At 37.5% G+C, this 25,839-nt stretch overlaps 1 protein-coding gene across 9 annotated transcripts in view; it reads left to right on the top strand.

Moving 5' to 3' along the window:
• The first annotated feature begins 2,760 nt into the window (after positions 1–2,760).
• Positions 2,761–25,839, top strand: part of TUT7 (terminal uridylyl transferase 7) — a 78,768-nt gene continuing 55,689 nt past the window's right edge. For 3 of the 9 annotated variants that reach the window (XM_070045771.1, XM_070045770.1, XM_070045768.1), the window contains exons 1-10: positions 2,763–2,912; positions 4,002–4,552; positions 8,799–8,980; positions 9,348–9,464; positions 9,965–10,142; positions 11,874–11,962; positions 13,724–13,775; positions 14,741–14,810; positions 15,544–15,670; positions 17,979–18,098. In XM_070045771.1, the coding sequence (XP_069901872.1) occupies positions 4,033–4,552; positions 8,799–8,980; positions 9,348–9,464; positions 9,965–10,142; positions 11,874–11,962; positions 13,724–13,775; positions 14,741–14,810; positions 15,544–15,670; positions 17,979–18,098 (1,455 nt within the window). In that variant the 5' untranslated portion in view covers positions 2,763–2,912; positions 4,002–4,032. Of the gene's footprint in view, positions 2,913–2,987; positions 3,572–4,001; positions 4,553–8,798; positions 8,981–9,347; positions 9,465–9,964; positions 10,143–11,873; positions 11,963–13,723; positions 13,776–14,740; positions 14,811–15,543; positions 15,671–17,978; positions 18,099–25,839 lie in introns of those variants that run through there. The other 6 variants (XM_070045766.1, XM_030832849.3, XM_070045765.1 and 3 more) reach the window with 5 other exon arrangements.

The raw sequence follows: 25,839 nt of genomic DNA, 5'->3' as shown, positions 1-25,839 counted from the left end.
CCCGTTGCGGAGCACAGGCTCCGGACGCGCAGGCTCAGCGGCCATGGCTCACGGGCCCAGCCGCTCCGCGGCATGTGGGATCTTCCCGGATCGGGGCACGAACCCGTGTTCCCTGCATCGTCAGGTGGTCTCTCAACCACTGCGCCACCAGGGAAGCCCCTCTGGATTCTTTTTGATGCCAAGGAAGACAGACAGCAAAGTAGCCAGGAGATTGCCAACTGGGGGGAAGTAGTGGACCACCCACAATGAAAATCTCCTGGGAGTTGCAGCTAGATCCCAAGAGGGATGCATGATGCCATCACGTGTAGTAGGATGGGTCCAAGCTGGCAACAGCGAACCACTGGAGATGGACTAAGCTGACAGAACTAACCACGAGTCCATGAGTCTCAGACCTCAGCATCAGATATCCAGCAACAAGGCAAAGAACTGAGCCTAGAAAGACCAAAGAAGCAAGAGGACCCCCTCAAAGAGCCTGTGGATGTGTATCTAGGCACACTTCTTTCCAATCATATGACTCCAGATCATCACATCTCCAGATAGCATGCAAAGGAAGTGGAGAAGGAAATCTGAACAATAGGGTGTATACCCAAGAGACCAAACCATCAAAGATATGATTTAAATTAGCAAAGACTTGAGATATGTTAATTGGCAAGTTAAATTTTTTTTCCCATAGTTCCCAGAGGGAAGTAGAGCCCCAGAGTAACATTAGCTCAAATTTAGGAGGAAAAAAAGTACATTCATCTAAGTGAAGTCTTAAATTTTCAATTTCAGGACATTTTTTACCTTTACCATATTTTTCAACACTTTGAAAACAGGGACTGTGACTATTTCTCTCATATATCAGGCACATATCAGAAATTCAACATCTGTTGAAAAAAATGAAACGGATGAATGACCCTAAATAAATGGCTAACTCTGGAACAGCACAGTCTAGGTTTTAGTTCATAGCGTATACTAGCTCACTGATTTTCCTAAGGTTTGAAAACAAGCACTGGAAATAAAATTCCTTTACTTTACACAACTTCTTAGGTCATAAATATAAGGTCCTGAAACAATTTAAACTAAGAGACTTTGCGGCAGGCAGAAACGGGATCCTGTTAGCCCTCTGTAATTTGTTAATGATCTCTAAGGCAGACAGCCCCCATATTTCTGCTCCAAATTGTTGGAAATATGTCTGGACCATGACACAATCACTGCAAAGATTCTGAGAAAATCAGTATTCCCTCCAGTGACATCCAAAAAAGAATCAAACCAAACTTTTCAACTGGATTTTATGAACTCCATGACCAATTTAAATTCCCATTACAGTACAATATGGACAGAAAGAGGTATCTTACCTGTCAATATCTGTTGATTAGTATTGCATCTTGTTTTAGAGAGCCTCATTTATCCTCAAGATGAATCTTAAAAGTACATTTTGAATGGAAGTTAGGCTTTGGGAAACACACTGAAGAAAATGCAAATAAAAAATATTTTAAACTCTTAAAAAGATGTGTCCTCTACTGCTCCTGTAGAACTCTAGACAGTCAAGAGTGACATTTCCTAAACCGGTTGTTCCATACAGAGTTACTCGGCTGGGTGTGGTGGTGCTGCTCTTCCATATAATAAATGTAATAATGTATCATCACACTCCGTTTGGACTCCATAAAAGGCCATTGTCTGCCTGTCAGATTACTGCCTTGATTGTCATGTATTTTCAGAACCAAAGTATCTAGATAAAGCATTGTACAAAAGTTGTACCTACCTGTTTTAAATCACCTTTAGTATAGACAGTGGTTAAAAACAGACTCTGCCTCATTTGGGTTTGGATTCCAGCGGTTCCATTTACTTCACAATAAACGCTACTTCGCCCACCATCTTTAAAAGGGGGATAATGCTATTCTCCTAGTGGGACTGTTGTGAGGATTAAATAAGTAATTATTTGCAAAGCCCTCATAACAGTGCCTGGCAACAGCCGGTACTAATGTGTTCATTTTAAGACCATTATCCCCACAGAATCTCATGGCTTTAAATTTAAATACCCTTAAAGAGAAATCAAAAACTGTTGCATTTTCTCAAAGCTCCTTAATTTTATTAGTTGCTCGAGGCTTTCCAAGCATTTAGAACACTGCAGATAGCATGGAAGGTAAAGTCAATGGAAAAGAGAGAGAGAAAAAAGGAACCCAGTTGTTTGCTAGTTGCATTAAAAGTCTCCGTTTGAAAATTCGAGTATGAATGCCCTCCTTGGTCATCCTTTGCATTTACACATTTTCTGCGAAACCAGATTTTGTTTTTAATCCGTACACAATCCAAGAAAAAAGCACAGCATTTCTTTCTCTGAGCCATACTGTGATCCGGATGAACAGCGGAGGCTTAAAAGCAAGGGTCGGCCATTAAGACCTCACTGAGACGTTCAATCACTCGAATTATCAGTAAAACAGCACGAGCGCCACGAGGCCTCAGACCCACGCTGAACTTGCCCTGGAGTGGAGCATCCAGGGGCAAAGCGAGTCTCCGACCCGACCCGGGCACACGGCTACGCCTCACCGCGGGCTTCGCTTCTCTCGCAGAGAGCCAGAGGCTTCCTCCGCACACCTCCCCAGTGCTTTTAAAGCCCAGGAGAGAGAGGAGCCCAGGCGAGGACAGCTCCGAGCGAGCAAGAGCGGAGAGCCTACACTCCGACCCCGACGCAACTCCCGACTCCCGACTGCCGGAAAATGCGCCCGCGCGGCGGCGGCGGCGGCGGCGGCGGAAACGGGAGCGGCGGGGTGGTGGAGTTTCCGGCGTGCGCGGCGGAGCGCTCGGACTGGGGCACGGCCGGCTTCTAATAGCGCACAATGAGACAGCGCTGAGCGCCGGAAGTGGGGCTGGAGGAAAACACGGAGAGGGAGCCCGGCCGGGACAGGAAGAGGCGGGGGGCCGCGGCGGAGGTGGTGAGTGCTCACGGGCACCGTTTCCCCCCGTGTCCCTGTCAGACTCGCGTCCGGGGAGGGTCTTGGGTGGGTTCTCCGGTCTGCACAGTCGAGGGTGGGCCCGGCCCAGGAGATACGTTGGCTGCATCCTCCGCCGGCCTCCTCTCCCCAGTTGCGAGGTCCAGGGAACCCCCGAGCCGGTGGGGACTGAGCTGTCGGGCTCGAGTCCGCGTCTTCACTTTGTGTCAGACCCTGCGGGGGCTGGAGAAGAAGGGATCTGGGTGGAGGCACTCGGCCCCAGCCCCCTGTCCGGCCGGGGAGACCCCGGAACCCTATCGAGGAGGCAGGTCACTTCCTGCTTCCTGGTCCCCGCGGTGGCTTCTTGGCCAGAACTGCGGAGACGCCTCCTGTTTCTCCGCCTCCGACCCAAAGGGTGGAAAACGAGGCAGATCGGGGGTGGGGCGGTCCCATGGAGATCGAAGAGGGAGAATTGCTGTTCGTGACAAAACCAAACTTGTTTGGGGTGGGAGGATGAGGACTGGGGGGATTAGCTTGAGTTGTCCCTTGGTCAGAAAGCCAGCCCCACTGACCGGAGCGGAGCCTTGGTCGGGAGCCCTCCGTAGCCCAAGAGATCGAAGCCTGTCGTTCTGAATAGTCTCAAGCGGAGCCGAGGTGCCGGGGTACGTAGAAGGGACTGAAAAGTGGAGTTGAGAGATGTACTGCGTTTACAAAGTTTCGGTTACTTTGTAGTAACACTTAAAAGTAATTGCCAGCTTGTTTTTAAAAGACTGGGGAGTTCTCTAAAGTATAGGCTTGGGGTGAGGTATTTGGTTTTGGGGGGCTTTGGGGGGTTCTGAAGAAAAGAGCTTTTGTTATATCTATATAATATCTATGAAGATATTACTAACTATTATATTACTATCTATGAAGATACTATAGAATTAAGCCTCCTAACTTCTAGCATAACGCACTAATTATTGGAACGTGATGGAAATTAGGAAAAGAAGGGTTTCTTACAAGCTTTTGAGCATCTGTGCAATAAATGTGTGGTACTTTGTGAACTTAGTATGATACCTTGTTATAGTTGGTCTCCAAAATGCCTTCTTCCAGGTGAAGAGTAAGAAAATTGAAGTCAAAGATCATGGGAGATGCCACAAAACCTTATTTTGTGAGGCGTGCTAAAGAGCGAGGGACTACAGATGATGAGGATTTCAGAAGGGGTCACCCCCAGCAAGATTATTTAATAATGGATGATTATGCTAAAGGCCATAGCAGTAAAATGGAAAAAGGCCTTCCAAAAAAAAAAGGAACACCAGGGAACTATGGGAATACCCCCAGAAAAGGACCATATGCTGTTTCTAGCAATCCATATGCATTTAAGAACCCAATTTACAGTCAACCCGCTTGGATAAATGACAACCACAAAGATCAGAGTAAAAGATGGCTATCTGATGAACTTGCTGGTAATTCAGACAGTTGGAGAGAATTCAAACCTGGACCTAGAATTCCTGTTACAAACCGACCAAGAAGAGACTCTTTTCAAGAAAGTGAAGATGGGTATAGGTGGCAAGATGGACGAGGGTGCAGAACTGTAAGACGACTATTTCATAAAGACCTGACAAGCCTCGAAACTATGTCAGAAATGGAAGCAGGAAGCCCTGGTAATGTTTCCAACTTGTCAAGTTACAACCCTGACATCAGCAATGTCTTTTATTTTTCATTCAAATGAGTTTTATTATTTTCAGCAATGCAGTTCCAGTTTTTCATAGTTTCTGCTTATTTAATGTGATTATTTTAAGGATTGTAATCATGTTTTTTGGGCAACTTCAATATGTTGCATGTATTTCCCTTTAAAAGTTTACTTTGCCACAAGGCTTATTTTACTTTAGTAAAACTATATTTCCCATTGGTACTTTTTACAGAAGAGGGTGATGATATCCCCCTGGGGAGATATCGTAATTTCTGAGGGGTATGTATGTGTTTTCTAAATTATGTATTTTAATTTTGTACTTGAATAATGAATGTGTCTGTAATATAAATGACAGAATATAAAGCTTAAAAAAAAACTTATTCTATGTAAAAACACGATGTAGACTGCATATATCTCCTGCTACAGAGGGATATGTGTCTTTTGTGTGGATCTCAATCTCTAGAGAAGGATAGTTTAAGATTTTTTTTCTCAAAAGTGAACATGGTAAACAGGTTGAAAAACATTGTTTAGAAAGTCAGAAATTCAGATAAGATAAAAGCTTGTCCTTTTAGTTTCAGTAAAACCAAAAGCCTTCTAAGCACCCTATGTGCTTGATAATAATTGCCCCAGAGTTATTATTTATACCTTTTTCTAAAAGGTGAATAGATTTTGTCCATGTAACAGAAGAACAGAAGAATCAACCAGCCTCGTAAATCTTTAAGCTAAAAAGAACTTGAAGGAATTGCAGTGCTCTGTCATGGTGTATCAAAGGTAGAATCACAATTTTATTCAATACAAAGCAGATAGCTGTGTCTCTGGAGAGGTTAAATTTATCCAGACTTGTGTATGCAGAGTGGTAGATGAGGAAGTGGAACTGAAATCAAGTACTGTGCTGCTCTGGCCATGAACTCGGCCTGGAATCTGACAGAGGGAACTGAACACGTATTCATAGTTTCTGGCGTTTCGATTCTAAAAGTTTGTGTATATTTAAGTAGTTCTTTATTACTGTGTCCAGGCGAGACATGGACATTCTAATTTAGTTACCAATTGTTGGTCTTTCAGAAAAGAAAAAGTTGATCTTAAGCAGCATTACCAAAAGAAAGATTTATAGGTCAAAAGTTTGCAACCAGATAGATATTAAAAGAGACTGTTTACAGACCAAAAACCTCTTATTCTGTATTCTATATTCTTATTCTATATTCTGCCTAGTCTTAAAAGCAAAGCTTAAGTGATTTTGAATAGGACCTGCATTTTTACTATCTTTTTGTTGAAGTCAATCCAAAAGTCCTGTGTTTGCGATATATGAAATTATATGTGTGTGCTTTCAGTTTCCAAATGAAGGACTGTTCAGTTTCTATCCCTTGAAAAATCTTCATGAAGAAATATTAAGCTTTGGCATAACATTGCTTACTGTAGTGAGAAATTCAGTTTAAAGTATAAACTTTACACTGTACTCAGAGGATCCTAAAAAGGATCTCACTAAAGGGACTGAAATTTTTCTTAAATCAAACTTATATCTTAATAAGGAAGGAAGATATTAAGTTTGATTCCTTAAATCAAACTTAATATCTTAATATTCCTTAAATCAAACTTATATCTTAATCATCTTATTAAATGATGCAAGAAGATATAATGAAAATTATCTTAGAGTTGCTTTGTTTTTTAATGCTAACTTTCTATTTTTCAGTTCTACTTGACTGCCCCTACTTCATTCCTCATATATCCTAGATTGCCAATTTAATATATTTGGGACAATGCCATTAATAATCTTAGCTGGAAAATATCTGCTCAAATGCACTTGTCCTTTGTGAATGGAGTAATGGACCATATGCAAATGAAATATGAGAAACTTGGAGTACTGTATATAGAGAATTCATATTACTACAAAAAGCCTGGGATGAGCCAGGTAGTCTTCCTCTAAGTAATTATGAGAATTTTTTTTAGCAATACCCAGCTTTGCCTTTCTAGATTCCCTTCAATGAGATTTTAACTGTTTTTACCATGCAGGCCTATGAAACTCAGTTCAGAAGTTTGTATTGCCTTGTCAGTTCCTGCCTTTTTTTTTTTTTTAACAAACTAAGTGGTAGGGAGTTCTGGTCTATTTTAGATGTGAATGGGTTTGCTACAAGAAGAGATTTTTCTTATACTGTTAGATAGAAAGATGAATTTCAGAATTCCATCCATGCTCTAATCTCTGTTTTAAATCCGTTTATTGGATTTAGTCATGTGTCCCTGGACAAGTTACTTATTTTCTTGGACCAGCATGTTCCCTATCTGTATAATGGGGATAGTATTAGCATCCATGACAGGATCACTGTAGGGATTAATCTGAGGCAGTGCACATAAAGTGCTTACATTGCATCTGTCACATGATAAAATACTCAGTATTGGTAGCTGCAGTTATTGTCATCATCAGACTATTTGTGCAGCCATCCACTTCTGTGTATAAAATAAGGAGTTAACTGTGCTCTTTGGAGGGAAATTAAAGTCACTCTTTCTAGAAAAATGATAGCAAATATAGTAAGAAGCCTTTGTGATCAAGAGAGAGGAGATGAAAAAAGGAATTTGGTTTCATATCAGTTTTTGTTTTGTGAACTAACAATGGACTTCTCTGATGATGTTGCACATAATGAGTGTTTGCCTAAGAAACTTTGCCCTGAAAACTGAAGTCAGATGCAGTTATTTAGAGTTTGTAATGATAAGCAAATTAAATGAGAATAGACACACCTCTGAGTTAAAAGAATTGCTTATCTCAAAGGTTTATGCGGACCAGGAGTACTGTCCTTCAAAGACTGTGATAATTTAATTGGGCGTAGGGGGAGTGTTAAAAAGCAATAGACCATTTTTGACTACTTACCTTTTAGTATTCTATTTGTCCCATTTTGATTGCTTTAAAAAAAAAAAAGACAACTGTATTTGTCCTAATACTTGTTTAATTTTTTTTAATTGCTGCTGTATTTGCAGAATTTCATTATATTCATCTTAGGGTAGTTTGAGTACAGTGCTTGCTGCTTTTCCTTTAGAGCTGTTGGCGATAGCTGTTTTTAAAATTAGAAGTCCTATACGTCCCTTTCCTGACATAATTTCTTTTCAGTCGACTGATTCATCATACTTGCTATACAAATAATGAGTTCCACTGAAAACTTGACATGGCAGTTGCCTCAGGCAGAGCATTTCAGTAGGTTTATATTTTCAGAGAGTATTTTTGGTAAGCCATTTAAAAACTATTCAGTCCACTTATCACAATTTTAATTGCGGAAATGAATTTCATTTTACTCTTATGTGGTACTAGTAGCTTCATTTTCAGAACTTGATAGAAATTACCAAAGCTATTAAAAACAATTTTTTGTAGATCAGTCCCACAAGCATCTTCAGTTTTACTGAAGTTGAAAAGTTATAAGTTTAAAAAAGGAATAGATTCATTTATTAGTTATAAGGACTGTAGAACTAACAGCAGGGTTTATAAACAAATGAATTAGTCTGTACTTGTAGAAAACTTTTATTTCAACTACTAATTGTTTTTTTCCTTTGAAATATGCTCAGTGTGCAGGCCGTTCAAAGAAGCTAAAATGAAAGTAAAGATAAAATGGGTAATAGTTATCCTCGGTAAATACAGTTTTGGCTTGGACTTCTTGATATTAATGTGGGGGAGGGCCCAATAATATGAATGCTAAATTTACAATTTAGTGATGGATTTTCACTCCAGATAAGAATGTAGTTGATTTCTGAGTTCTTTGGAGATAGACTGTCCATCTTTGCTCCGTTGAGACTGTTCACTTATAAAAAATGAAAACAGATGTGGATAGTTTTCATTAGAATACCAGGTGTACTAGGAAGCGTTAGATACATGTACATTATATGTTATGATATATTAATTACATTAGAATTACAGGTGTACTTCAAAGGATAATTTTTACTATTGCTTGAGTATGCTCAGCAGTATACCAGGAAGAGATGATAAAATCAAATTTTATGGTTGAAGTAGAATTCTTTTAAGTTTTCCAAAAAGGTGGTTTCTGTGGATTGGTGTGTCCAAATGTGAGGAGCTTAAGAGTATTTAAGCATTTTATCCACGGGAGAGGTATACCTTTCCTTTTGCTCTGTGTTCAGATGTCATTCAGATATCACATGATTTCATTAATAAATATGTAAGTTCTGCTTTTTACTCAGAGTGGTGTTATTCAGTATTGCCAATAATATTTTCCCACTAACTTAAGAAAACAAGAAGCAGAGGTCCAGACCTAGGAAGCCACGGAGGACTAGAAATGAGGAAAATGAACAGGATGGAGACTTGGAAGGCCCTGTGATTGATGAGTCTGTGCTTTCAACTAAGGAGCTACTGGGCTTACAGCAGGCTGAGGAGCGATTGAAAAGAGACTGCATTGACAGGCTGAAAAGGGTAACAGCCTTTTGTTAGTTAAAATTTGTTAGTTAAAATCCTTGTTTTGGTTTAATCTATTAGTAATTGGGAACATGTGCTTTGATGAATTATATATCCTACTTTGGTATTTAAGCACTACAAGTCAAAAGTGATACTGTTTGATTTAATAGACTTACTTTTTGTTTAAGAATTATTTTTAAAAAATGATTATTAGCATAGTGATAAAGAGTGATAGTACTATATTAACAGTTTTTAAAGTGAATGAGAAATCATCTCCTGGCCAGTTTTTGTTTACCTGTATTTTGTCTCTGTACATCTTTCTCTCTATATGTCTCTATAAATATGTGCTTATGTGTATGTCTCTATAAATCTATTCAAATTGTAGCGACCGAGAAACTACCCTACAGCAAAGTACACCTGCAAACTCTGTGATGTTTTAATTGAATCCATTGCATTTGCTCATAAGCATATCAAAGAGAAGAGACACAAGAAAAACATTAAGGTAAGTTTACTATAACCCAAACAAATATGTTTACTTGTCAGTTATTACTTGTCATCTTTATGACTTTCCTTAAGATTATGGTATTAGTAATTTTGCTTCTTATATTGCTGAATTTATTTTGACCAAAATATTTTATACTGGTCAGATATGTTTGCTGGGCAGTCTTGTGAATTTCCTTAGGACAGTATCAGGATGAATGAAGACAATGGTAGGACCTAGATATATGTCCTTAGGTCAGTAATAATAAAGTAAATAATTTGCCATTGCTATTTCTAAAGTTCTTTCTTTACACTTTTTCCTTATTCCTGTCTTCCCTCTATTACCATTTTATGTGCATAAAGAAGTGTGTGCGTGTTTGATAAGATGAAGACTAAAACAGCTAAAGTGAGAAGGAGGGCTAAGAAAAATATTCCAGAATACTGTACAGGGTGTTGTCTCTGTGAATGGTAGAAGGTAAAAACTGTGTGAATCATTTTTAATCTCAACATTGATATTAAAAGGAGAAGCAGGAGGAAGAGTTGCTCACCACGTTACCCCCGCCTACACCCTCCCAGATAAATGCGATTGGTATTGCCATTGACAGAGTGGTACAGGAGTTTGGCTTACACAATGAGAACTTGGAACAGAGACTAGAAATTAAACGTATCATGGAAAATGTGTTCCAACACAAGTTACCAGGTATTTTCTAGATTTGTTTTTCTTTTTAGCTACCTAAAAGTACCCCATTCATTTTTCCTACCAGTAGTAATTTTTGCCTAATAGAAATTGATTTGCCATGTCCTGAAGCTCTCAATTTTATTGTATGTTTTTGTTTCTCCTGGCTTACCCTAAGGTAACAAAGACTTTTACATATGTTGTCATTAACCTGTCTTCATTGTGAGTTTCATTGTGTCTGTCCATTTACATGCCCTGTATTATTAGAGCACCATGGGACTCTTGTATATCTGTTTACCTTTCTATTTATTTATTTACTTTCTATCTCTAAGTTCAGTTTCTTTTTTTAATTGAAGTATAATTGACGTACAATATATTAGTTTCAGGTGTACAACATAGTGATACAGTATTTTTTATACATTACAAAATGATCATCACACCTTTCTACCTATTTACATTGACACAATATTTTGAGTTAAAATAAAGAAAAGTATCCTGGAGTCATTTTCAGGTTATCTGTGTCCATAAAAGGTTCTATTTAACCGCACTTAAAAGAATTGCACCATCTAAAATGAGCTTTCAAAACTAATTTGTAAGAGATTTTGTGCAGCGTTGAATTGATTTTTCCAAGTTATGTCTGTGGAGCCATGGAAAACTATTTTTTTTGAAAGCTCCACAAGTGATTCTGATCCACAGCCAGGGTTGAAATCACTATTTGAATTTATCGCCATACCACCCATAAAACTGTTCTACTGAAAGATCATTCATATAGTATATGATTCATATTAATATATATCTGTTAAAAAAAATAAAGGGCAAGATTCTGCTCATCCCCCTGTATAGGTGTCTCATCCTTTATGTTGTAGACAAGCTCCTGAGAAGTCATTTGTAATTTTGATTTTTGCCATAGATTTTCATTGTAAAATTGAATGTGCTTTGTCATGGAAAACGTGTTAAAACCCAAAGAAGTTGTTTGACTTAACAAACCTGGAAAAAAAAAAAATACAAAGTCCCCTGGCGAGAAGGGGTAATTTTTTGGCACAACAATAGTAAAACATTGGGAAAAATGCTGTAAAATAAATACAGGTGGTACACATACACACGTCTTCCTCTGAACTGTGAATCTCTTGCTGCCTAACATTTTAAGTTATATCAGTGATACTATAATTATTTTCTAAACTTTTCCTAAAGGGATTATATTATGTTAAATTAAGCTTTTTGTTCATAATACAATGAGTATTCATATTGAAAAGTAACTTTATGCTGATTTTTGTGATTATTGTTTTACTGAAACATGATCTTTATAGTAAATTATACCTATGTACGCTTTCAAAAAGGTGAAGTGTTTGTGTTAACTCTTCAGTATATACATACTATCAGGTTTACAAACGTATGACAAAGTTAGGCATCCCTTTTCGACTTCCACATTTAAAAAATCATTTCAAATAGTATTTTCTGCACAAAACATGAAATAGTAAAGTAAGTTTTAACATGTTTTACAACTGATATGAAAAGAGTGGCTGTTAAACTAAACTGCAGTGAATACAGTCTTCCCTTTTAAATAAAATAAAATGAAGACAAGAGCAAAGAGTCACCCATTCTTGTCCTTTGCTTATGCCAGACTTGAACACTGTTTTTCTTTTGTGTGTAATTCTAATTGATGGTTACATTTCTGAAATAGCAGTGTCTTGTAATAACTTTTGAGAAATTTTACTTTATTTATGACTTGTATTTATTCAATTTTTTTTGTTTTAGATTGTTCTCTGAGATTATATGGGTCATCCTGTAGCAGATTGGGTTTCAAAAATTCGGATATAAACATTGACATTCAATTTCCAGCCATTGTAAGTACAAAGTGAAATGTTAGAATTTTCAGAGTGGTACAGAAATTCATTTTTTTCCCAAAAGTGAGCGATATATGGATATATTTTAGATACTTGAAGACAGTTTAAGTGTGATGTTTTTTTCCTAAAACTGCATTGTTTTTAAAAGTATAATTTTTTTCCTAAAATTGCTGTTTTTATGTTCTTCTGCATGCCTTCAATTTTAGAGCATTTCTTTTTATTCTACAGATCTTTCATACTTTCTTCAGACACTGGTCTTTTAACCATGTGAATCTGATCGGGTAATTTAGGTCTGTTAACTTGAAAGGATTAAATTATCTTGATAAGTCAACTTTCCAATGGCAGGAAAGAGTTTCAGATTTCAAATTGTGTATCTATATAAACATTTATGACCTGCAAGCTTAATTTGTTCCTGAGTTTCCTTATATACACCCACCTTGTAAAAATAATTACGCTTTTGAAGAACTACACCTAGCCTAGATTTCTGGTTTAAACATGGTTCAAAAAGATGTTGATAAGTCAGAACTTTAAAACTGGAAGGCACTTTGGTAGATTATCCATTTACTTACTGGTGGTTCCTGCAGGCCAGTTTGCAAATGGTTTATGCCCATTTACTTGTGTTGCTACTTAAAAATAAAAATGATTCCTAGTCTCCTCCCCCAGATGTTCTGTTTCACAACTTCTCATTCCTTGCCATCCCTGACTGCTATAGCTACCTGGTCAGCTGACCAATAGATTTTACTGTTCTTTTAACCTTAAATTCTGCTTAATAATTTACCAGCATAGCAGTTATTTTGATTTCATGTCATTCATTCATTTAGCAAACATTCAGTGAGTTTGAGTATATGTCAAGCACCATACTAGGTTCTAGAGGACAAAACAGATACCATTCCTCCCTCCTGGAATTCATACTAGGGAAGGAGATAAGTAATTATGTATGTATAATTAATTATAATGAGAGCTATGCAGGGAAACAAGGTTCTGTGAGAGAAAATAAAAGAGTGTAGATATAGTTGTCCTGAAGGCCCCTTTGAAGGGATTACATTTAAACTGAACTCTAAAAGATGAAAATGGGTGGGGACAGTGAAAGGGTAAAAGAGTGTTTCAGCCTGAGGGCACATCATTTGCAAACAGTGAGTTTGGCCTATTCAAGGCACGCTAAAGGGAAAATTGTAAGGGCTGTGGTGAAGGCACCTTGAGAAAGAATAGTTTAAGATTAGGATAGAGGAGTAGTCTGGGGCCCAACGTACAGGAAGCCAGAATTTCATTTTGACCTAAGGGCATTAAGAAGCCAGACTGAGAGTTTTAAGGAGGGTCACAACTAGATCTAATGTATGATTTTAAGTGGTTTTGGTTCCTGTGTGGAGCAAAGATTAATAGAGAAAGGCAAGACTAAAGTGGAGACCCGGGTAAGCAATCTGTTGAAGTAGTCTCACAGAGTGAGAAGTAATATTGTTAACAGTTTGACAACCTCTAGCCACAACTTTGAGATTTGCTGAGAGGCTAACTACCTCGGGAATTAGTGAATCAGGAGTTAACTGCGTAGTAGGTCTCTTTTTGCCCACACTCATCCTCTTTTTGCTCATCTCTCTGTGTCTGACTGATGTGTGCACACAGCACAATGATTAATTCCTTTACTCTGGTAGCAAGGTGCTTTCTAATTTGGAAAAGAATTTGGGTAATTTCAAACGACTGTGTATTATCTCAGTGAAGCAAAAGTACTTATAGATTATTTGATACATTCACTGATTTATTTCCTAGATGTCTCAGCCAGATGTTCTCTTACTTGTCCAAGAATGTTTAAAGAACAGTGGTAAGGCCAAATTCTTTCCACATTTTGCTCTTAAATTTTTCTTTTGTCTATAATTTGAATATCTTATTTCTCAAACTTTGAAAATAAGAAGTCATGTTTTTTGATTTACTTATATGGGTAATATCCAAACAGAAAACTAAAGCAAATGCCCACGAATTATTAGCAAGTTAATTAGAGTCTTGTTAGTTGTCCTACTATGCAGAATAATTATTTTGTAAGTAAAGCTTTTAGCTTGGTGATAATGTCATAATTTAGAAAGATTATATTAGCCCTAGGCTGAGAGTAAAAGGAATCAAAATATGTAAAATTTACTCTTGAGGGTAAAAAACTAAAGGATAATCTTTTTAATTCTATGGTTTAAATTAATACTTTACAAATAATAAATAGTGTGGCCCAGCCCAGATGAATGAATCAACAAATCATTGTTCCCAGTTAGGTTTATCAGTTGTCCAGAGTAATGTCCAACTGGGGCTTGACGGCTTATGTGCTTTCCATAGGCCTCATTCAATTGTTTCATCCCTTGAATTAGTCTTTCCCATCCTTTTTGTTTTGATTGAATGAAATATTTAAACATTTCTTCTTACTTCAGTCAGTATGTATTTTGACCCCATGTATTTTAGTAGCTTTTGCAGCAATTTTTTTTTAATGTCCTGTTCATATTTCTAATTATGTTACCCACGTAACATTTAAATGTTCTAATTCAATAATGTAGTCATTTCTAATCAGACATTAGTTTTTCAAAATAAGGATTTTAAATTAATGTGATTACTTGATTCTTGAATATAATACTTTTTTCCTTTTCAAGTCACTTTTATTTAATGATCATCTCTTGAGAACCTTATTTTGTAATGGTCTTTCAAAAGGTCAAACAGATAATTCACAACTGGTACTTGTACTTTATCTAGTTGTGCTTTTAAACAAAGGCTTAGTTAACTAACCTATCTGATATTCTTTTCTTTTTCCAGACTCTTTTATTGATGTTGACGCAGATTTCCACGCTAGGGTGCCAGTGGTGGTGTGCAGAGAAAAGCACAGGTCTCTGCTTCTTTAAGCTGTTTATTAAGTACCAACTTGCCAAAAGCACTTGTACTTTACTCCATCTTAATGTCCAGTTTCTAGAATTGTTAGCTCCTATGTGGTTAATTTCACAAGCTTCCTGTTAGCATTCTCCCTCTACTGTTGGTGTTTAACACAAGAGGAAAAAGTGGTTTATTTTTAAAAGAGTAAAATTACTGAAAAAGAAAAAATATAGGAAGGAAGCATTTTGACCCATTTCAGTAAAAAACACCTCTGTCAAATAGTTACTTGCTCTAATCACCTTTATTTGCCATCCTTTTTAGAAGCATTTTAAACAGTGCTGAGTAACAGTTCACCCGGCTCTCTCTCCATCTGGAAGCATTACCATTACCACTGTAAATGGGTAGTTTGTAGGCTGTAATGATTTGCCATTAGGCAGATTCCTCCAACTAGGGAAAACACTTCATACCCCCATTCGAAAGATTTTACAGTGTTCTCCTTACTTGCATTTTCCCCCCAAAATAATTTTAATATATGAAAACATGAAGTTTTAGTTCTTGAAAAATAAAGTTTACTCAGAAGACAGCTGCCCTATCTTTTTTAATACAATATTGAGATGACCCATAAAGGTTTAGTGAGTTAGAAGTATTTATTATCAGTGTAAATTAGTTGTTGGTGGTGTAAAAGACACCTGATACCTGTATAATACTTTCTCTTTTTCCTTCCCATTCTCACCCTCTACTCCCACCAGTGGTCTTCTTTGTAAAGTGAGTGCAGGAAATGAAAATGCTTGTCTGACAACAAATCATTTAACTGCCCTTGGAAAACTAGAATCAAAGCTGGTTCCTTTGGTGATTGCATTTAGGTACTGGGCAAAGGTAGGTTTGAGTTCTTTAAATGAATGCACATTCTGTGTGTGCATAAGCAGTATGCTTTGATTTTTACATGGTTCATTTAATCTTAAATGTTTGGATGCATATTTATAGACATCAAGGGAGTTGGCATCTGAGTATTAGAACAGAAATTTTAATGTGTACAGAAAGGAAAACTCAGTTTCTATTTCACTATGACATATTGCTCAAAAGATCAAAATGCTTTATGATGCTTATTAAAAATTAGATTTGTGGGGGCTTCCCTGGTGGCACAGTGGTTGAGAGTCTGCCTGCAGATGCAGGGGACACGGCTTTGTGCCCCGGTCTGGGAAGGTCCCACATGCCACGGAGCGGCTGGGCCCGTGAGCCAGGGCTGCTGAGCCTGCGCGTCCGGAGCCAGTGCTCCACAACGGGAGAGGCCACAACAGTGAGAGGCCCGCGTACCGCAAAAAAAAAAAAAAAAAAAAATTAGATTTGTAAGTCAAATCCCAGAGTTATGGCCCAAGTGTTTACATTTTTTTTCTTTTCTTTGTATTTCTGATCCCTCACCAAACAAAAGTAAAATTTTGATGCTTTAAAAAAGACCTCGAAAGCTATTTCCATATATTTGTTAGTGGAAGCAACCAGCTGGCATTTCAGTGATGTGTCGTAAATCTAACATTACTCTCATCAGCTGGAGGCAAATTCAAAAACACATATTTTGAATAACAGCAGAAGAGAATTCTGTCAGTCCCTCTCCCATTTCCCCCTTTCTAGTGGTAGAATGGCACAGCTATTACCCTCAGAAAAATGCAACTCTCCCAGAATCATATTTTTTTGTACAAGTCTATCTCACACCATAATTCTTTCCATGTTAATTGTGTAGCAGAGATTTTTATGGATTTCTCAGCTGACATCCTTGGAAGCAAGTTCACTTTATTTCATCAATTTATAAGGTTGTCTGTGCTTGATCAGCTTCACTAGCTAAACCCCCCATCCCTTAGTATCAGTTTGGGGCTGGATCTTGTTCACGTTGTCCTGCTCAATTAAGAGAGACAAAATTACACTGCTTAAAGATTCTTGATGTAGGTTGTCAGGAAAACCTGATAAAAACATGTGTGTGGATTAAGGCGAATTATGGCCATCAGTGAAAAGTCAGTTTAGAGTGCAGGACTCCCACAAGTGGGTTAAGAAGTCATTTTCTGCAGATCAAGAAAATATACTCATCACAATATTCCTACCTTTGTACCATATGAATCAAATACACTGTAAATAAACCAGGTCTTTGCTGAGGAAAAGACAATGTCTAAAAGCATTTATAAATGAAGCTGCAGCTTCATAAGATGAATCTCATCAATAGTATGTGACCCACCAACTGTTTACTTTTTAACTAGTTTCCAGAAGTGATTCTCAGGCACAGGAAAGTTTGAAATGAAGCTTCTCATACCATTTCCAATAATATACCCAGAGACTCCCAAAAAATGAAAGCCACTATCTGATATTGCTTTACATTTCTGCGGTGTTTTAAATATGGTATCCTATTGAAATGCTCAAATAATCATGAGAGCATCTAACATTTCCCCAAAATGTAAGGTCTTATCATGATTATAAAATTGAGATTCTGTGTAGAGAAAAGCCAAAGCTTTACCGATTAAGACATGGCAGTAACAATACGTAGTTCCTGTTGCTTGGGTCCAGGACCCAACAGGGACAGAGGATGACCCACTCTTAACTGGGTGAATTGATAATCACAATGTGCTGTCTTTTGAAAGCAGCCTCCTACTTCATCACTAAGTAGGCCATGCTTTCTAAGTTGTTATTTCTGCTAGTGCTAATGAGTTTGCCTACATTCTAGCCTAATCACCTTTCTGACCAAAGCATGCATTTTCAAGGTAGTAGCTAAGGGTGAGGGGACCATTAAAGCAAAGCCAATTGTCTTACAGTTGGAATTGAACCATCATTTTGACTCCATTAACAAGTTTTTGAACCAAGTGAATGGAGTTACCATGGATATCAAAAAAATAAAACAGCAAATATTATTTTTAGGGCCCTTCACAAATGAGTTTAGTTAAAATGAAAAATTTGAAATTGAAACTGTCACTCAAAACCACAATCTGTGGTTACTCCAAAAGTACAAGGAAGTATTTTGTCACTGTGGAGTTTTATTTGGAGGGGTAAATCACGTGACACACAGAAATGAAGTAACGGGTTTTAGACCAAATTGCATAAATGAGAAGTTTACAAAAGAATGTACTTTTTGACATGTACAAAAGAATGCTTATCCTCTTTTTGACAAGTACAAAAGAATGCTTATTGTCTTTTCTCTCATTTGTAGCTTTGCAGTATAGATCGCCCTGAAGAAGGAGGTTTGCCACCTTATGTGTTTGCCCTGATGGCCATTTTCTTTCTTCAACAGAGGAAAGAACCCCTTCTGCCTGTTTATCTAGGATCATGGGTATAAAACTTTTTTGCTTATGTATCTGATACTGATTTTATTACAGGGCCACAATCCCTTGTGTATAATTTCAGAGTGTAAAAACCTAACCAGAACTGACATGAATTTATTTATCCTACTATTGTGAATATTCATACCTTTCACTGCTGAAGTATTAATGTATTTGACTCAGGATGCTGCCCTGTACTCTGCTTAGTGACACTGTTACTTTTCTAAACTGAAAAAACTCTTGACTTATGGAACACATGATCTTGAGGTTTTCAGACAAGAGAATGTGAATATATTATCATTTGGTACACACTTTCTTTGGGTACAGTTTTATAATTTGATACTTGAATTTATATATCACCTCCAGACAGACTGTAGGAAGCTTTTGGTTCGCTATCACTTACTTTCTATTTCTAGTCTTTTGATTCTCTTTATGCCCCGTTCCCTGTGAAACAAAAGAAAATATAAGTGCTGAAATTGCTACCTATAGCACAAGATGCAGAACTTAGCAGTCAGTCACCTCTTGAATAATATATTGCTATAATCTTTAAGATGAATTAGACTTCAGTGATGTGACTGTTCTTTCTTTCTGGATAAATTAAAGTTGAGCTGATGTATTCAAATAGTAAGATTTAAGAAGAAGCCACCTCAAAGTCAAAATGAGGTTATTCTCATTCTCTTGGAAACCTCACTGTTAATCCCTAGGTGTTTATCTTGATAAAAATCTTACGTGTACACTTACTTTATAAAAAGCGTCACTGGGTGAGAGCTTACTTTGGTACATCAGTATTTTAACTAGTCTTCTTACCATATGCAGGATTCTTGTCATTTAAGGAGGAGATGTTCTAGAGCAGTAGCCCTTAATTATGGGTCTATAAAAAAAATAAGATTTTAAGGAATTTTTTTATACTTAATAAGTTGAGAATTAAGCAGGGACCTTTGTCTGCCAGGCCCTGAGAATAAAGACTAAAGCAGAATAAGTCCTATATAAACTCTGTCTTGGCATTAGGGATTGCAGTCTGCTGTGCTGTGACCCAGTTGCCTAAAGGGAGCTCTCTTTGTGCTTGTGGTACTGAAATGAAAAAATTCAGGGTATCCTTGCTAGTCTGCTCTCCTGATAGAAAAAAGGGTGAGAGAACAAAATCAACCCTTAGTTGATAAATAACCCTTTTCATCAGACCCAAATAGGATTCTGTGAAAGTCTTTGAAGTTTTCTTTTCACTTTGATCCAAGAGAAACAGGAGTTTAAGATGGAACCAAACCAGTTGGACTCCTATGCCAAACAAAAAGCCTTAGAAGAGGTTGATGCATTGCCATGCTCACTAATGTCTTAGTGAAATCTGCCTTTTCTTGTGTCCTCATCATCTCTAAAGTAGGCATCTGTCACTGATGTGAGGATGCAGTAAAAAAAAAAAAAAGTGCTTCTATTCTGCTGCTGGGATTCTCCTCAGGATTTGCTTAAGAGAAGCATGAATACCCTTTCCTGTGGCCAGTGTATTATTTCCTCAGGAGTAGTACTGGAAGTCCTCTAAGATGACACAGAATTTGCTTTTGATTATACCATTTATTTATTTAAGATTTTTTTTCTTCTCTAGTCTTATTTATTTATTTATTTATTTTAACATCTTTATTGGGGTATAATTGCTTTACAATGATGTGTTAGTTTCTGCTTTATAACAAAGTGAATCAGTTATACATATACATATGTTCCCATATCTCTTCCCTCTTGCGTCTCCCTCCCTCCCACCCTCCCTATTCCACCCCTCCAGGCAGTCACAAAGCACCGAGCTGATATCCCTGTGCTATGCGGCTGCTTCCCACTAGCTATCTACCTTACGTTTGGTAGTGTATATATGTCCATGCCTCTCTCTCGCTTTGTCACAGCTCATCCTTCCCCCTCCCCATATCCTCAAGTCCGTTCTCCAGTAGGTCTGTGTCTTTATTCCTGTCTTACCTCTAGGTTCTTCATGACATTTTTTTTCCCTTAAATTCCATATATATGTGTTAGCATACGGTATTTGTCTTTCTCTTTATGACTTACTTCACTCTGTATGACAGACTCTGGGTCTATCCATCTCATTACAAATAGCTCAATTTCGTTTCTTTTTATGGCTGAGTAATATTCCATTGTATATATGTGCCACATCTTCTTTATACATTCATCTGATGATGGGCACTTAGGTGGTCTCCATCTCCAGGCTATCGTAAATAGAGCTGCAATGAACATTGTGGTACATGACTCTTTTTGAATTATGGTTTTCTCAGGGTATATGCCCAGTAGTGGGATTGCTGGGTCATATGGTAGTTCTATTTGTAGTTTTTTAAGGAACCTCCATACTGTTCTCCATAGTGGCTGTACCAATTCACATTCCTACCAGCAATGCAGGAGTGTTCCCTTTTCTCCACACCCTCTCCAGCATTTATTGTTTCTAGATTTTTTGATGATGGCCATTCTGACTGGTGTGAGATGATATCTCATTGTAGTTTTGATTTCCATTTCTCTAATGATTAATGATGTTGAGCATTCTTTCATGTGTTTGTTGGCAGTCTGTATATCTTCTTTGGAGAAGTGTCTGTTTAGGTCTTCTGCCCATTTTTGGATTGGGTTGTTTGTGTTTTTGTTATTGAGCTGCATGAGCTGCTTGTAAATTTTGGAAATTAATCCTTTGTCAGTTGTTTCATTTGCAAATATTTTCTCCCATTCTGAGGGTTGTCTTTTGGTCTTGTTTATGGTTTCCTTTGCTGTGCAAAAGCTTTTAAGTTTCATTAGGTCCCATTTGTTTATTTTTGTTTTTATTTCCATTTCTCTAGGAGGTGGATCAAAAAGGATCTTGCTGTGATTTATGTCATAGAGTGTTCTGCCTATGTTTTCCTCTAAGAGTTTGATAGTGTCTGGCCTTACATTTAGGGCTTTAATCCATTTTGAGCTTATTTTTGTGTATGGTGTTAGGGAGTGATCTACTCTCATACTTTTACACGTACCTGTACAGTTTTCCCAGCACCACTTATTGAAGAGGCAGTCCTTTCTCCACTGTACATTCCTGCCTCCTTTATCAAAGATAAGGTGACCATATGTGCTTGGGTTTATCTCTGGGCTTTCTATCCTGTTCCATTGATCTATCTTTCTGTTTTTGTGCCAGTACCATACTGTCTTGATTACTGTAGCTTTGTAGTACAGTCTGAAGTCAGGGAGCCTGATTCCTCCAGCTCCGTTTTTAGTTCTCAAGATTACTTTGGCTATTCGGGGTCTTTTGTGTTTCCATACAAATTGTGAAATTTTTTGTTCTAGTTCTGTGAAAAATGCCAGTGGTAGTTTCATAGGGATTGCATTGAATCTGTAGATTGCTTTGGGTAGTAGAGTCATTTTCACAATGTTGATTCTTCCAATCCAAGAACGTGGTATATCTCTCCATCTATTTATATCATCATTAATTTCTTTCATCAGTGTCTTATAATTTTCTGCATACAAGTCTTTTGTCTCCTTAGGTAGGTTTATTCCTAGATATTTTATTCTTTTTGTTCCAATGGTAAATGGGAGTGTTTTCTTGATTTCACTTTCAGATTTTTCATCATTAGTGTACAGGAATGCAAGAGATTTCTGTGCATTAATTTTGTATCCTGCAACTTTACCAAATTCATTGATTAGCTCTAGTAGTTTTCTGGTAGCATCTTTAGGATTCTCTATGTAGAGTATCATGTCATCTGCAAACAGTGACAGTTTTACTTCTTCTTTTCCGATTTGGATTCCTTTTATTTTTTTTTTTTCTTCTCTGATTACTGTGGCTAAAACTTCCAAAACTATGTTGAACAAGAGTGGTAAGAGTGGGCAATCTTGTCTTGTTCCTGATCTTAGTGGAAATGCTTTCAGTTTTTTGAGGATGATGTTGGTTGTGGGTTTGTCATATATGGCCTTTATTATGTTGAGGAAAGTTCCCTCTATGCCTACTTTCTGCAGGGTTTTTATCACAAATGGGTGTTGAATTTTGTCAAAAGCTTTCTCTGCATCTGTTGAGATGATCATATGGTTTTTCTCCTTCAATTTGTTAATATGGTTTATCACATTGATTGATTTGCGTATATTGAAGAATCCTTGCATTCCTGGAATAAGCCCCACTTGATCATGGTGTATGATCCTTTTAATGTGCTGTTGGATTCTGTTTGCTAGTATTTTGTTGAGGATTTTTGCATCTATGTTCATCAGTGATATTGGCCTGTAGTTTTCTTTCTTTGTGACATCCTTGTCTGGTTTTGGTATCAAGGTGATGGTGGCCTCGTATAATGAATTTGGGAGTGTTCCTCCTTCTGCTATATTTTGGAATGGTTTGAGAAGGATAGGTGTTAGCTCTTCTCTAAATGTTTGATAGAATTCTCCTGTGAAGCCATCTGGTCCTGGGCTTTTGTTTGTTGGAAGATTTTTAATCACAGTTTCAATTTCAGTGCTTGTGATTGGTCTGTTCATATTTTCTATTTCTTCCTGATTCAGCCTTGGCAGGTTGTGCATTTCTAAGAATTTGTCCATTTCTTCCAGGTTTTCCATTTTATTGGCATAGAGTTGCTTGTAGTAATCTCTCATGATCTTTTGTATTTCTGCAGTGTCAGTTGTTACTTCTCCTTTTTCATTTCTAATTCTATTGATTTGAGTCTTCTCCCTTTTTTTCTTGATGAGTCTGGCTAATGGTTTATCTACTTTTTCTTCTCAAAGAACCACCTTTTAGTTTTATTCATCTTTGCTATTGTTTCCTTCATTTCTTTTTCATTTATTTCTGATCTGACTTTTATGATTTCTTTCCTTCTGCTAACTTTGGGGTTTTTTTGTTCTTCTTTCTCTAATTGCTTCAGGTGCAAGGTTAGGTTGTTTATTTGAGATGGTTCCTCTTTCTTAAGGTGGGCTTGTATTTCTATAAACTTCCCTCTTAGAACTGCTTTTGCTGCATCCCATAGGTTTTGGGTCGTTGTGTCTCCGTTGTCATTTGTTTCTAGGTATTTTTTTACTTCCTCTTTGATTTCTTCAGTGATCACTTTGTTATTAAGTAGTGTATTGTTTAGCCTCCATGTGTTTGTATTTTTTACAGATCTTTTCCTGTAATTGATATATAGTCTCATGGCGTTGTGGTCGGAAAAGATACTTGTTACAATTTCAATTTTCTTAAATTTACCAAGGCTTGATTTGTGACCCAAGATATGATCTATCCTGGAGAATGTTCCATGAGTACTTGAGAAAAATGTGTATTCTGTTGTTTTTGGATGGAATGTCCTATAAATATCAATTAAGTCCATCTTGTTTAATGTATCATTTAAAGCTTGTGTTTCCTTATTTATTTTCATTTTGGATGATCTGTCCATTGGTGAAAGTGGGGTGTTAAAGTCCCCTACTATGAATGTGTTACTGTCGATTTCCCCTTTTATGGCTGTTAGTATTTGCCTTATGTATTGAGGTGCTCCTGTGTTGGGTGCATAAATATTTACAATTGTTATATCTTCTTCTTGGATCGATCCCTTGATCACTATGTAGTGTCCTTCTTTGTCTCTTCTAATAGTCTTTATTTTAAAGTCTATTTTGTCTGATATGAGAATTGCTACTTCAGCTTTCTTTTGGTTTCCGTTTGCATGGAATATCTTTTTCCATCCCCTTACTTTCATTCTGTATGTGTCTCTAGGTCTGAAGTGGGTCTCTTGTAGCCAGCATATATATGGGTCTTGTTTTTGTATCCATTCAGCCAATCTGTGTCTTTTGGTGGGAGCATTTAGTCCATTTACATTTAAGGTAATTATCAATATGTATGTTCCTATTCCCATTTTCTAAATTGTTTTGGGTTCAGTATTGTAGGTCTTTTTCTTCTCTTGTGTTTCTTGCCTAGAGAAGTTCCTTTAGCTGTTGTTGTAGAGCTGTTTTGGTGGTGTTGAACTCTCTCAGCTTTTGCTTGTCTGTAAAGGTTTTCATTTCTCCATCAAATCTGAATGAGATCCTTGCTGGGTAGAGTAATCTTGGTTGCAGGTTTTTCTCCTTCATCACTTTCAGTATGTCCTGCCACTCCCTTCTGGCTTGCAGAGTTTCTGCTGAAAGAGCAGCTGTTAACCTTATGGGGATTCCCTTGTGTTATTTGTTGTTTTTCCCTTGCTGCTTTTAATATGCTTTCTTTGTATTTAATTTCTGACATTTTGATTAATATGTGTCTTGGCGTATTTCTCCTTGGATTTATCCTTTATGGGATTCTCTGTCCTTCCTGGACTTGATTAACTATTTCCTTTCCCATATTAGGGAAGTTTTCAACTATAATCTCTTCAAATATTTTCTCAGTCCCTTTCTTTTTCTCTTCTTCTTCTGGAACCCCTATAATTCGAATGTTGGTGTGTTTAATGTTGTCCCAGAGGTCTCTGAGACTGTCCTCAGTTGTTCTCATTCTTTTTTCTTTATTCTGCTCTGCAGTAGTTATTTCCACTATTTTATCTTCCAGGTCACTTATCCGTTCTTCTGCCTCAGTTATTCTGCTATTGATCCCATCTAGAGTATTTTTCATTTCATTTATTGTGTTGTTCATCATTGTTTGTTTCATCTTTAGTTCTTCTAGGTCCTTGTTAAATGTTTCTTGCATTTTGTCTACTCTATTTCCGAGATTTTGGATCATCTTTACTATCATTATTCTGAATTCTTTTTCAGGTAGACTGCTTATTTCCTCTTCATTTGTTAGGTCTGGTGGGTTTTTATCTTGCTCCTTCATCTGCTGTGTGTTTTTCTGTCTTCTCATTTTGCTTATCTTACTGTTTGGGGTCTCCTTTTTGCAGGCTGCAGGTTAGTAGTTCCCGTTGTTTTTGATGTCTGTCCCCAGTGGCTAAGGTTGGTTCAGTGGGTTGTGTAGTGTAGGCTTCCTGGTAGAGGGGACTAGTGCCTGTGTTGTGGTGGATGAGGCTGGATCTTGTCTCTCTAGTGGGCAGGTTCACGTGTGGTGGTGTGTTTTGGGGTGTCTGTGGCCTTATTATGATTTTAGGCAGCCTCTCTGCTAATGGGTGGGGTTGTGTTCCTGTCTTGCTATTTGTTTGGGTTAGCACTGTAGCTTGCTGGTCGTTGAGTGAAGCTGGGTGCTGGTGTTGAGATGGAGATCTCTGGGAGATTTTTGCTGTTTGATATTATGTGGAGCTGGGAGGTCTCTTGTTGACCAGTGTCCTGAAGTTGGCTCTCCTTCCTCAGAGGCACAGCACTGACTCCTGGCTGCACCAAGAGCCTTTCATCCACACGGCTCAGAATAAAAGGGAGAAAAAGTAGAGAGAAAGAATTAATAGAAGTAGGAAGAAAGAAAGAGAGAAATAAAGAAAGGAGGGAAGGAAGGAAGAAAGAAGAAAAGGAAAGAAGGAAAGAAAGAAAGGAGGGAGGGAGGGACGGTGGGAGGAAGGAAGGAGGGAAGGAAGGAACAAAGAAAGAAGATAAAGTAAAATAAAGTAAAATATAATAAAGTTATTAAATTAAAAAAATTTTTTAAACAACAACAACAAAAAAACGGACGGATAGAACCCTAGGACAAATGGTGGAAGCAAAGCTATACAGACAAAATCTCACACAGAAGCATACACATACAGACTCACAAAAAGAGGAAAAGGGGAAAAAATCATAAATCTTGCTCTCAAAATCCACCTCCTCAATTTGGGATGAATCGTTGTCTATTCATGTGTTCCACAGATGCAGGGTACATCAAGTGGATTGTGGAGCTTTAATCCGCTGCTTCTGAGGCTGCTGGGAGAGATTTCCCTTTCTCTTCTT

The sequence above is a fragment of the Globicephala melas genome, chromosome 6 (genome assembly GCF_963455315.2).
Source record: "Globicephala melas chromosome 6, mGloMel1.2, whole genome shotgun sequence".
Taxonomy (NCBI): Eukaryota; Metazoa; Chordata; class Mammalia; order Artiodactyla; family Delphinidae; genus Globicephala; species Globicephala melas.
Note: the sequence above shows the minus strand (reverse complement) of the source record. Positions and strands in the feature narration are given on the sequence as shown.